Source organism: Haplochromis burtoni, unplaced genomic scaffold (genome assembly GCF_018398535.1).
Source record: "Haplochromis burtoni strain Fernald_Lab_line unplaced genomic scaffold, NCSU_Asbu1 Contig_41, whole genome shotgun sequence".
Taxonomy (NCBI): domain Eukaryota; kingdom Metazoa; phylum Chordata; class Actinopteri; order Cichliformes; family Cichlidae; genus Haplochromis; species Haplochromis burtoni.
The window spans coordinates 2,042,530-2,055,139 of record NW_024582402.1 but is presented as its reverse complement, the minus strand read 5'-3'; the positions used below and the strand labels follow the sequence as shown (position 1 = coordinate 2,055,139).

Genomic DNA, 12,610 nt, shown 5'->3' with positions numbered 1-12,610 from the left:
AAATCACATGATGAAATGGAAATATCAACAAGCAACAGTGATGCTTGTTGATATTTCAACAAGCATTTTTCTTTTGGCATTTTTTGCAACATGATTTTTTTTAGGAAATCCATCTTTGCTTCTATACGCTTTTTAAGTACTTTTACTCAGATTCAGGGCATTTCTTTGCTATAGAATATTTATGTTTTTATTCTGTTATTTGCATTATAGTTATCACTTTACCACATCAACATAAAAAAATGAACATTATGTAACATTTTTATAAAATATATGTTAACATTACAGTTGGATATAATATAATATAATATAATATAATATAATATAATATAATATAATATAATATAATATATGTCCGAACATGTGGGGGCGCTGGAGCGCTGCTACAGTTTTTCTCTACCAGCGAAGAAGAGTGTCTTCAGGGACGTCACTGGCGTGTTTTGGAGGAGGTTGGAGGAAGATGGCGGGGTCCAAGGTGAAGCAGGACATGCCTCCTCCGGGAGGCTATGCTCCCTTTGATTATAAGAGAAATCTACCTAAACGAGGACTTTCGGGTACATACGCCACACGCTCACGTAGCCAGACATTTAGAGTCATTCAGCAGTTGTTAAATGTTGGATAGTTGAGGTGATATTTGCTGGTTACGCTAACCCGTTAGCATAAATACAAAGATCCAAACTAAGATAAAATGTGTATGCGGGGTCTTACATTTATCCTTGTCGTTAAAAGGAACATCTTCATTAACAGCACGACAACAGTTGTACAAGTGTTTTTGTAGCAGAGCAACATTTTAATGTGAATTGTTGTTGACAGGTTTAGAACGACATGCTAACTAGCTAACACAGGGAGTCGTTTAATTTGCAGGTTCAGTTAACGTGATAATGCCTACTGTTAAACGGAGGGTTAGGTTTTATTTGATGAAACTGTTCTAGCTGTTCTATCGTTTGCTGCTTGGTTAACAGTGTTAAAGCCGTAAAATCAACTACTTGATTAAGTTTAAGTTAATTGATTGAGATGATCTCTTAGGACAGCGTAGTCTGAAGTGGTATTCAGGAATATTTTTTCAGACTTCTTGAAGGGCATTCAAAGCTCTTCTTTGGGTGTTTCTGTCCCCTTTTGTTCTGTTCTCAGTCAACATGATCCCACACTGCTTCAGTAATGTTGAGGTCTGAGCTTTTGGGAGGCCAGTCCATGGCTGATAGTGTTCCACTACTGTGGGTTTTTTTTATACAGGCATGCATTTACAGCACATACTAAAAGACCAGATTGTGTTGCACGATGGGTCAGAATCCAACCACACTTCTTTACTGTGTTCACAAGGTCTTTACACCACTGGCTGAAATGCAGCTCCAAAACATGACAGAGCCTATATCCTGTTTTACATATGGCTGTAGACACTCTAATGTACCCCTTTCATGGTCTCCTCTCTACATGTTGACTTCATTTGAAGCTAAAATTTCAAATCTGGATTTATCACTCCACAAGAGACGTTACCACTGATGATCAGCCCAGTTCTTGGGTAATCTGACATACCTGAGCCTTTCCTCCCTGTTTCCTTTTATCAGGAATGGCTACTTGACAGCCAACCATTGAGACCTAACGTCTGTGCCTCTGTTAACCTGTATTAAAAATGTCTGCTGACACAATTTCCGATTAGGCTTCAGCGAACAGTAGATGGATTAGTTGAAAGGTCAGATTGATCTCTCAGATCCTGTGTCATTTCTTACAGGGGTGACTTTCAGATGTGGTTCATGAGCTGTAAATATTTTTTTTAGACCTGACATCTCTGTTGTCCTCTACTTATCAAGTTTACTGAATTTTTTTGTTTTTGTTTTTTAGTGCACACTGCACAACATTCTACAATATGCCAAGCTTTCAGCTCTTTGACAATTAACTTGTCGGTGCAAAAATATTTGATGTTTATCAAACAGTGTTGTCTTTCGGAGTTTTATTGTACATTCAAGTAAAAGAATAGAAATGAACAATTGGTTTTTGTTACAGGGTGCTAGTAACAAAATGCATAAAGATACAATTTAAAATGTGTTCTTTGGTAAGTTGTCTGTTATGTGCAGACACAGCACCGTTGCATCCCTTGAGTTAAGTGCATTTTTTTGTGTTTTGATTTATTCAAAGCCCAGTGTTAAGTGGCTTAACAAACACAAGAAACATTCCCTTGACAGTGGTCAGGTACGAGGACTGAAAATTATTGAAAAAGCAGCCATGTCCAAAGAAAAGCTTGGATAGACCTTCAGAAAGCCTGGAGAATGATTGGTCAGACTACTTTGCAAATTACGAGAAAGGCTGGCTCCTTGGAAGAAAATATAAAGAGCTCAGGCGCGCCTCAAGACTTTTGCACAGCTCTTTACGTTGGGGCACAATAATTGGTACAAAACTCTCTTAGTGACAGTAACGTTATATAGATGATTTCAAATGAAGCTGACTACGAATAAAAGTTATTTTAATGTGAACCCAAAAAGAGACTTTATGCCAACAAGACTACACATCAGAATACACTGCAACTGAAAAGCACTGCAAAGAGTTTCAGAGAGCAGCAGCTACAGAAACAGTGACTTTTAGACGCTTTTATCTAAACTGTCCCACCTGCGTTTGAGTTGTAAAACCTTACTTGCTTGGCTTTTGGCTGGTAAGTAAAAATATAAAGTGTAAAAAGTATAAAATGCATATAAACACTGTGTTAAACTCCATGACTAGATAGTGGTTGCAGTAAGAATGCTATACATATTAATGTTAAGTGTTAAATTAAGATTATTTCCTGTTTGTTACTCCAGCACTCGAGCAGATTAGTTTCGTCATGTGAATAATGGGTTAATCTGAAAAAAAGAAGAAGGAAAAATGTTTTAATGGAACCTCATTAAGTTGGTTTGTGAAATTTTCACACATTTTTCCTCCCTATACCAAAAAGTATGTGGTAATATCCATTTCATGGTAATTTCATAAGGCGTTGTAGGGCAGTACAGGACACTGAATTTTAGCACCATTTACTTGACAGTATCGAGAAAGATCTGAAATGAGTCTCAAAGAGGCATCAGTCAGCAGTGGCAGTCTGATGACTTTATATCACAGTGAAACTGCTTTAAAATGAAGCGTACTCAGGTTTTCCACATCTTCCACATGTAATGATGGGAATTTATTTCCAAAGTTGTGGCCGAACGCAGGTGACACGGTATGTGAATGTCAGCTCCTCCAACAGGGTCTGATGTTGTTAAAAAGCAAATTCTCTGATGGATATTTCAATGAGTTCTCCTGTATAATACGTTAGAACAGCATAAGCCTGTGCAGCTATTATTATAGTAAATGCTTTAATACATATGTAAACTTACTTAAGCTACTTAAAGATGTTAAAAATGTGCATTAATACTCAATGTTCTGTTGCTTCATTCATTCTTTAACCTGCAGGATATAGTATGTTTGGCATTGGCATTGGCATCATGGTCTTTGGGTACTGGAGGCTATTCAAGTGGAACAGAGAGAGGAGGTAAGAAATGTCAATGAATTGTGATTTGGTTTTGCTTACTGTCACACCTGTGTGCACTGCTCAGTCTCAAACTGTGTGTGCGTGTTTGTGTGTTGCAGGCGACTGCAGATTGAAGAGCTGGAAGCCAGGATAGCTCTGATGCCTCTGCTGCAGGCAGAGCATGACCGAAGGTGACTGAGCACTTTTGTGCATGCTTACTATGATTTTTTTTTTTCTTCTTTCAATGGTGTTTACAACAATAGACTGTATATAATAGTTAGACATAGGCAGCCAACCTACGTTTAGATCACCTAAATGTTGGTCTGTAATTTTCTATTATGAAGCCTCAAACTGAGGTGTTTCTCCTTCCTGACTCCCAGATTGACTTTCATTGACAAAATGGCCTCAATGGTTTGTTCAGTACAAACACAAACTACAAACTGAGCCCCTAAACACATCAGGAAAGTGTTTACTGGGGTCTCAGAGGAATTTGGGAATGCTTTGGGTTGGTTTTTTTTTTTTTTCAAGCACAGGAGTCGCCCTCTGCTGTCCATTAGAAAGAATGCAGATTGAAGGCCATTGACCTTTTCAGACACATGAACTATGTCCATCATTTATACTGCCTAAGCTTGCAAACACAGGTCAGCTGTTTAAATGCTGAGCTGAATGTTGTCTCTGTGCTAGGACCTTACGGATGCTGAGGGAAAACTTGGAAGAGGAGGTAGTCATCATGAAGGACGTTCCAGGTTGGAAGGTAAGAAGTTAAAAAAAAATCAGTTGCTCCTGCTTATTCATTATTTTTTAGTCATTTATTACTTTTTTTCATATACAGCATCTTTATGATATAATTATAGAGAAGAATTTTTCATGACCTGTCCAACATTATGTAATAGATGCCTTTTCATTAGTTTTTAATATACTTGATGTTTTCATTTTTAAAACAGTTCAGACACCAAAGAAAAATCATACTATAAACATTTGCATTTCGTACAAATATTAGCTGAGATAGGTGCGTACAGTCCAACACAGAAAAGATGATTGACTTTTCCTCTTAAACGCACTGACCGACAGTATTATTTTCAGCTTTGTTTTGTAAGCATAAAACTTATCTAGATTTCCCACCTACCTTACTTGCTGTGAGCCTGCTGCGATGCAAAGGTTAACCTGAGACACAATTTAAACAACCCCGTACTACTGCAGCTGAAAGGAAAAAATAAATAAAGGAAACTGCAAAAATCCAAGTATGTTTGGGTAAAAATGCAAAGTGAAAATACATAAGACTCAGTAAACAGGGTAACAAATGAATCTATATTTTAGTTCAGGTCTGTCGCTGAACTTCAGCGTTCCTGTGTTGATGCTGACTGTGCATCTTTTTAACCCGTGCAGGTTGGCGAGAGCGTCTTTCACACAGACCGCTGGGTCACCCCTCTGTCAGAGGAGCTGTTCAACCTCAGGCCCCGCGAAGAGCTTTTGCACAAGCGTTTCGGCTTCCTGTGGTACGTGTGAGCACCACCGAGACCACCAGCATCCCGAGCTCCTCCACCTGGACCTGTGTGGTCGTTCACTTCAGCTTGTAAATGTTCCAAATTAAAGTGTCTGTTTTTCTGTACCTGATCTTGGCTTCTGTGTCAGTTCTTTAATTTAGGCGAAACTAAAACTACTTATGTCAGTACTGTTTCAGATATTTATCGTCATACTTCTACTCCACTGCATTTTATAGCCATGTAGTGTACTTTATTTCTTATTTCATGAAGTTGACTGTTTATTTTTCTACAGGAACTAGCACAGTACTAACACACCTCTACCAACTGTGACATCCAAATGCTTGATATTTATTTAAATAATGAATATACTTAAATATGAATCCTTATTTTGTATTTTTAGTACATGCAACTCAGTGCTCAAGCACAAAATCTACCAGTCTGAAGCTCTGCCTTTGTAAAATGTGACACCACACGTGTGCCAAGTACAGGAAGATGAGTTTGGTGAACTACAGTGTGGAGGTCAGTGCACACTGACAAAAGTGAGCCACTGCCTGATTATCAGCTTTCCAAACTGAGGTAGTAGATTAGCTTTTATTTCACTGATCAAATTACACTGAAGATTAAGCCAAAGTTGTCTGATTACATTTTTAGATGAAGCCCTTATGAAACCACAGAAAAAGTACAGCAGTGCATCCTGTTAAACTTGTTTGTCCTAATTTACAAGACAAACCAGCAGCCTTCATGTTTACATAGTAAACAAACCTGCTGGACTTGTCTCATGTGCCTGTGTGTAAGTGTGCGCAGTCGGCTGCATTTGTCACGTACACATTGGGTCAGAAGTCAAGATTTGCATCTTACACTTTTGCCATATCTGATGCATTGATTATATTTCAACTTCATATTACGTTAAACTTCTAATGTAATCCTTCAAATCTTACAAAGACCAAGTATTAGTTATTACCTCTACCAAGTATGTAATAATACCAAGGAATAGCTTGGTAGCATCAGTGTGTCTAAACACAACAGCTTGACAAGTGAGATGTTAACCAATTAACATGGGCTTACATACACCAGACTACTGCAAAGACAATGAGCTGGGTAATTAGATTGTAGTATTTTACACACTATTCATATCCACCTATTTACAAATTTGTACCAATGACCCATTACCCTACATACTTAAACACGAATGTATATCTGGCCCTAGTGCATCTTCCTTAAGATGACAATTAAACTTAAGCACAATATTTCCTCAACTACATTACTTTCCCCTCCTACCTTTAAACCATTCTGACATGTCTCTATCTTTAGAAATAAAAAGCCAATGTGAGTTTCAAAGTAAGCAAATCCTCAGGCATGTGTATACAAAGAAAGAAACACCACAGCAAGTTCTTTTGTGTCAGATTTTATTCACGTTTCGAGCCAAAGCAAAACTACATAGTCAGGTTTGTCTATCAACTGCAGCTCTGTAATGCTGTTTTCCCAGTTTGCGACATTTACTGTAACATCAGGAAATGTGCTTCAGGAATTTGGGAGATTCCTTCGTGTTGACAGTCACCCCACTGCTCATTGGACCTGAAACAAACACATCTAATTTAGCCTGACAAAATTCCAGTTTTGAGCAAAAAAAAACAACAAACAAAAAAACAAACAAAAAAAAAAAACCACACCAACCCTGAAAACCACCAAAAGCTTTGAGTAACAACATGCTTTACAACTTACCTGATACAGCAACTGCATGAGATCTTGCAGCCTAAAAATCCAGCTACTTCAGCTGTGACGAGATCCACTGAAGCATCCAGTCAGTTTTCAGTCTAGAGGAGGAGAAATGGGTGGATTAAACCTGCCAACTGATGCTTGAAGTCAAACTGCATGCAGTATTAATGACTCACCACATAAGGTACAAAGGAAAAGTGAATGCAGTCTAGACACCTTACACATGAATTGGGGCTTGTGGACATTACAGGAGCAAATTTGTGGACTAGTGACCAAAGTGGACTGAGCACAAAACTACCCGACTTAAAGGACCAATGCATTTTTTGGTGGACTCAAGGTGGAGCACTAATATCCCAGACAGAAACCCCACCTCCCAATGGACTTTAGAATCAGGTAAGAGGACTTGTGATGTTTGTAGGAGACATCTGAAGCAGAGGACTAAACAGCGGCTAACTTGAAGGTATTCATGGCAACAATGAGAACTTAGTTTCAAGGATGTGAGCAAAGCAAAAGGAGATTTTTACCTCACGTGCACTGGCCTACTTTCTTCACATTTGACTAGGCAAGAGCAGCTTTCATCTCTGAGGAGCACTTGTTGGTAGGCGCAACACTTCACTCTCCAAGGACTTGTAGGATACTGAAGGAGCTCTTGACCTCTCTTGAACGTAATGAAGCATGAACATGACCAGGCACCAACTTCCCCCATATGCCACTTTGTTTGATCAGCACACTTAGTAGGTACAACATTCGGCTCATGGATCGTTTAACATGTACAGGATTCACTTTATGCAACTGTGCTCCCCCCCCCCCTTTTTTTAAACTTGTGTGGATCTTTACAGATACCCAGTAACAGCCTTCCCTCCCCTCCCTTTTAAGCTTTGAGAACTTTGACTAGCCTACCAAATTGTTGACTTTAGTGCAGAGATGGGCACCATCTGATTGCATCAAGCAGATTTAGTTCTCACGCAGCATTACATTAAAATGAGCCTACAGCGCTCAGCTTTAGTCCCCATGCGGTTGTTTTAAGAGGCAACAATCATGATGATTTTCCACAATTTGTTTAATAGGCTCCATGAAGCCAAACTGACAAAAAAAAGTTGATCATACAAAGAACAAAAAGTACAAAACAGTTCCCGGTTTGAGATATATATAAGCTTTAGGGAAACAAAGTTACATTTCTCGATCACTTTAAACAAGATTAGTCCATTTTACAGCACATTAAAAATGCAGATGTTGAGCAGAGCACAGAAGATACCTTGGACAGACTGTAGCATGCTGCAATTTGCAACTTCATGAACAGCCGGCCACTTCGGATGTGTAGTTCACCAGTCTGAAAGGAATTCACTCTTTTGGGAAATTGAACAAACAGGAGCCTCAGTTAAACTAAGGGTTTTTTTCTCTTTTTTAATATTAATTTGAATTTAGCATCAAGTCTCCCAAAAGTCTGTTTATGAGCATATATCTTTCCTCTCAGTTTAAAACCTGGCAGGAGGTAGGTCAGTCAGAGACTGAGGGGGAAAATAAGGAACACAAACAAGCCCCAGATATTGCAATATATAAGAAAAGGAATCAAATCAGGAAGCACTTCAAGTGCTGGACAAAGTTTAGAGCAATGGTAGTGGCTGTTCAATGAAAAGCCACACTGAGAACTGTCTTGATCCCCAAAAATGGGACTTTACAGTATCAAATTACAGATGCCTTTTAGTTGCACGATCTTTGAGAAATGAGTCCAATTAAGCATGGTTAAGATTCTTTAACTGTAATTTGTAACAGGTTTTATAAGGAATGACCAAAACCCATTGCTACATTTTTCTTCTTTTTAAAGATGCTGAACTATTACAACAAAACTACAGAACTAAGGTCAGCAAACACGTGGACATTTTTCTTGAGGAGCGCATCTTTGAAAAACAGCCAGCCAAGTGAAGATCTTGAATCAGGGAGATGTTTACTCATGTGTAGCTGAGGATAAGAAGTGGGCACAGAGGTAAAGACACTGCAAGTTCGAACACTGGAGTTTTACAAATATTCCCCTTTCAACCCGCCTAACAACCCTCCCTCTTTTTGCATAAGGGGGTCCTTGCCTTCCTCGCAATTTGAGAACACGTGAAATTCGGGGTTTGCTTTAAGTGGTTCAAATGGTTTCCAGCCTCTTTGTCAGAGAAGGGCACAAAAGAAATCTGGCAACCGTTTGGAAAGAGGCATCAAGTTGAGCACAAAACTGAGGGGCATACATGGTGATAGGCTTCCCATGTTGGGGCTGTGAAATCTCAATTTACAGTGTTGGAGTGTACAGCATCTCAACCCGCCACTTAAAGCAGGTATTTAAAAATTAGAGTGCTGCGCAGTTTGACTATGCCAGTTACTGAGATGTGCTTTCAGTGTTCCTTTAGATTTTGTACAGACAGCCCCAACATAAATGCACCCAAATACCTGAAATACATATTATTGATGCTTACCATAGCTGTCGTATCCATCGCGGTAGGATCCAGATCCTGAACGCTCACCATATCCACCCTGCCCCCTATATAAACAAGAAACTTGCATTTAAAATACAGTCAAAATAAAGTGCATTAAACAATCTTAAGCTCCGATTATTTACCTGTTTTCTCTGTAGCCGCCTGAGGAATATCCTCCACTCCTGTATCCACTGCCACCAAAGCTCCTGTCTCCACCACCAAAGCTTCTGTCACCATAACTCCTGTCTCCGTACCCTCTGTCTCCACCATATCCACCTATTAAAAACCAATCAGTTTTAATTTCGATAGTGTTAGAATAAACCTTTAATTTCAACTTTTTAAAAATATTCCCACGTCGCACCTCGGGAATAACCACGCCCACCTCTCCCTCTGGAGCCGCTAAATCTGCCTCCTCGTGGGCCAGAGCCAAAACCTCCTCTTGAGCGCCCTCCCTTTCCAGCTTCGTCCACCCGAATAGCACGTCCATCCAGCGTCTGCAATACAACAGGAAATGTAAAAACGTATAAATACAATTACATTAACTATATAAATATTTTTTAATTCGATTATAAATTGAGTAGCGTGATTTTTACCTTTCCGTTCATGGCGTCCAGTGCGTCTTTAGCGTCCTCTGCATTGTCGTACTTCACGAAGCCAAACCCGCGAGATCTTCCGGTTTCTTTGTCTCTGATCACGTCCACTAATCAGGGAGAAATTCCGATTAGGTCACATATTTAGGAAAATATTGATGTCTGAAGTCATTTTAAACTACATACTCAAGAGGGGTAAAGAGGTTTAATTACCTTTTTCGATGGTTCCGTATTTGCCGAAAGCCGCAGCCAGAGAGTCCTCGTTGGTCTCGAAGCTCAGACCTCCGATGAATAATTTTCCCTCGTCCGACATTTTTGTTATAGCTACAAAAAAAATGAAAGCAATTTATAAAAAAAGTCTCCCCACAAATCCTTAAAACTGAAAAGGGGCCCTTTATCGGCGAAAAACCGTCGACACGCACAGTCGGGTTGGGGTTAGCCGCAATGAGAAAGTAGGTCACCGGAGCAGTTTCATAAAATGGCGATCACTGATTGCGTAGTAATGGCCTACATACCTCCCGACGTTTAACAGACCATGAAATCTGAATTTATCTTAAAGCTACGTCATATTTAATCGATGATCGTCGACAAAAGTCAAAATGGAGTCACCCTAGGCCTGGGGCCTGAAAACGTGGCGCAGTTTCGTTAGCGGATTAGCTGGCGGTTTTTCTTCCAGCGCCATTTTGTAGCACCGCGCTACACGCTTTTGTTTCAATGAGCTACTTTGCGCCATCTCAAGGGGTGGCCAGCTGCCTTATTTTGCAGCTTACACCAATTAATATGGGGGAAAAAAATAGGTTTACCTATTTCTGCAAAGTGCACCATAGCATTTACACATCGAAAATACATTCTAATACGATCAAATAAAAAAAGCGATCAAACGTCGGTTAAAAATAGTTTCAATCAATAGAAAAAGGTCACATTGGGAAAAAAAAATGCGTTTCATACTTTACAAATATAGATGCATGAAATAAGATTATAACTTGCAACGTGTAGAAACAACACGTAACAAAGAGAAAGCGTTTACCTTTGGCTCTCACGGAGATGTAAGGGAAGTTACTGGGAGCGGCGATGCAGGTCGAATGAGGGAGAAGAACGAGCGCGATCCGCTTTTCACTGCAATGCGCACTCACTCCTTCTTCTACTGCTGTTTGGGCGGCAGACTGTTAGGACAGCCGCCAACAGCGCCATCTTGTGTTAGGGTGACGCAGCATAGTGCTCTTAGGTTGGGCCGCATTTAATTCCTCTTCGTTTTTCGGCTGCTGCCTTTAGGGGTCGCCACAACGGATTATTTGCCTCCGCCTCAACCTATCTTTAGCATTCTCCATTATCAGACAGCTCACCTGCATTTCCTCTTGCACTACACCCACGAAGTCCTCCTGCCTGGCAGCTCTGTATCCCCCTGCAAAGAACAAGGTACTCAGAGCCAATCCCTGATGCCCTTGAACCCATCAGTCACTTCTGGGCTTTTTCATCTCCAAGTAGTTTTCCTAGCAGCACAGATTACCGTACTCTGATTTGAATAATAATTTGTATCTGATTTGACTTCGCAACCAAAAATATAGATGTAGAAATGTCCTCCTGCCAGTGGCCTCCAAACACATTAAACTGAAAGTATCCGCGTATATTTGTGCCTTAAACAGAAACCAGATTAATAATCATTCCAGAGATGCTTTGTTTTCAAGCACAGTAAAATAACAGCGTGGTAGCACAATTAAAACCACTGAGTGCAGTCAGATGAATGCCAGTCATAACTGCAAGTCGCTTTCATATGTAGTTAACGGAGAAAATGATTCCACTGTGTTTATTTTGCACGCCTCGAGTGCTTTGTTTGCGTGAGTCACGATGGCGGTCAGGTGTGTGGGGCCGAAGTCCTGTTTGTCTGTGTGGGAGGAAGATTTATCTGCACATGCACGCCTAAGCGATGCAGTGTGTTTGAATGGTGTGTGTGGGAGGCAAAGAGAGAGAAAAGAACGTCTGTGTAGGAGGCTCGAAAACCCATAGCTTTGATCTGCAACGTCCTTGCAGCGCTACAAGGAATAGATCAGCGTGCAGGGAAAGGGTTTCATCCTCTTTCTTGTAAATCATTGGATCGATACCGCCAAAATGAATTCATCGGGGCAGGCAGTGTGTAGGCTACACTATCATGGCCGACTGTGCCTGCAGCGCCGAATCTGCAGCACAGGCGCTCTTTAGGATTCAGGACGAGCAGCCGTGTGCTGTCTGATATGTGGCGCCGGGCGTGCTGCTGCTGCAGCTGCACACTCCGTGATCACGATCAACAGAGCTGCACCGAAAACAACGCCAGCATTCGCGCTGCAGTCCCCAGCTGTGTGCTGATCGTCGTTTGATAGCCGAACGAGTGAGCTTCCACACGCTTCTCAGCTTGCAGATCACACAGGCTACACCCGAGCAAGGCTTCGTGTTTGTCTGCACGTCAGCAGCGAAGGCAGGCACAGATGTTTCAGCTCACCTCGAACAGCTTCATGTTCTGCCGCTGTGATTTGCATCCTGTGAGCTCAGCATCAGACACGCTGGCTACAGAGAGGCGAACGCTTCAGTTTATGGCATTTTTCACAAAGTACTCATTGGAGTGCCTCTTAAGATTCCAGTCATAGCTTTAATAAGTCACATAGTTATTCACGCAAATTCTGGTATCTCAAGCATCACGTTTTAGACCCTATGCTATGCTTGTCTTTAACGGCCCGCTCAAAACAGTTTGAAATGTTCAGTTGCTGTCATGGAAGAAGTGTAAGGAGTCTTGGTTGGCTGCACATCAGTGCTCACGTTCTACTTCCTGCGTTACTGTCGAGGAGAACCAGTATTTCAGTTTTATTTTAAATCGTAATGCTCAGCTTTACAGCATCACTGAGATTTTCTTGAAACCTCTGC

At 40.7% G+C, this 12,610-nt stretch overlaps 2 protein-coding genes across 5 annotated transcripts; one reads left to right on the top strand and one right to left on the bottom strand.

Moving 5' to 3' along the window:
• Positions 1-396: 396 nt before the first annotated feature.
• ndufa13 (NADH:ubiquinone oxidoreductase subunit A13) lies at positions 397-5,086 on the top strand. Its single transcript, XM_005920477.3, has 5 exons — positions 397-551; positions 3,415-3,493; positions 3,592-3,663; positions 4,157-4,226; positions 4,859-5,086. Exons 1-5 carry the CDS (start codon positions 458-460, stop codon positions 4,976-4,978), a joined length of 435 nt encoding a protein of 144 aa, XP_005920539.1. The 5' UTR covers positions 397-457; the 3' UTR covers positions 4,979-5,086.
• A 1,259-nt stretch (positions 5,087-6,345) lies between these two features.
• Positions 6,346-10,872, bottom strand: cirbpa (cold inducible RNA binding protein a). 4 transcript variants are annotated; one of them, XR_315668.3, is made up of 8 exons: positions 10,746-10,872; positions 9,932-10,042; positions 9,722-9,828; positions 9,490-9,622; positions 9,272-9,404; positions 9,129-9,193; positions 6,679-6,770; positions 6,346-6,531 (listed from the first exon to the last, which is right to left on the bottom strand). XR_315668.3 is itself a non-coding variant. In XM_005920486.3 (7 exons), exons 2-7 carry the CDS (start codon positions 10,029-10,031, stop codon positions 8,014-8,016), a joined length of 543 nt encoding a protein of 180 aa, XP_005920548.1. In that variant the 5' UTR covers positions 10,032-10,042; positions 10,746-10,872; the 3' UTR covers positions 7,715-8,013. The 4 variants fall into 4 exon arrangements, 3 of the variants coding, with proteins under 3 accessions (XP_005920548.1, XP_005920546.1, XP_005920550.1); XM_005920486.3 differs by lacking the exons at positions 6,346-6,531; positions 6,679-6,770 and adding an exon at positions 7,715-8,018; XM_005920484.3 differs by lacking the exons at positions 6,346-6,531; positions 6,679-6,770 and adding an exon at positions 7,715-8,631 and having other exon boundaries at positions 10,746-10,871.
• Positions 10,873-12,610: the final 1,738 nt, after the last annotated feature.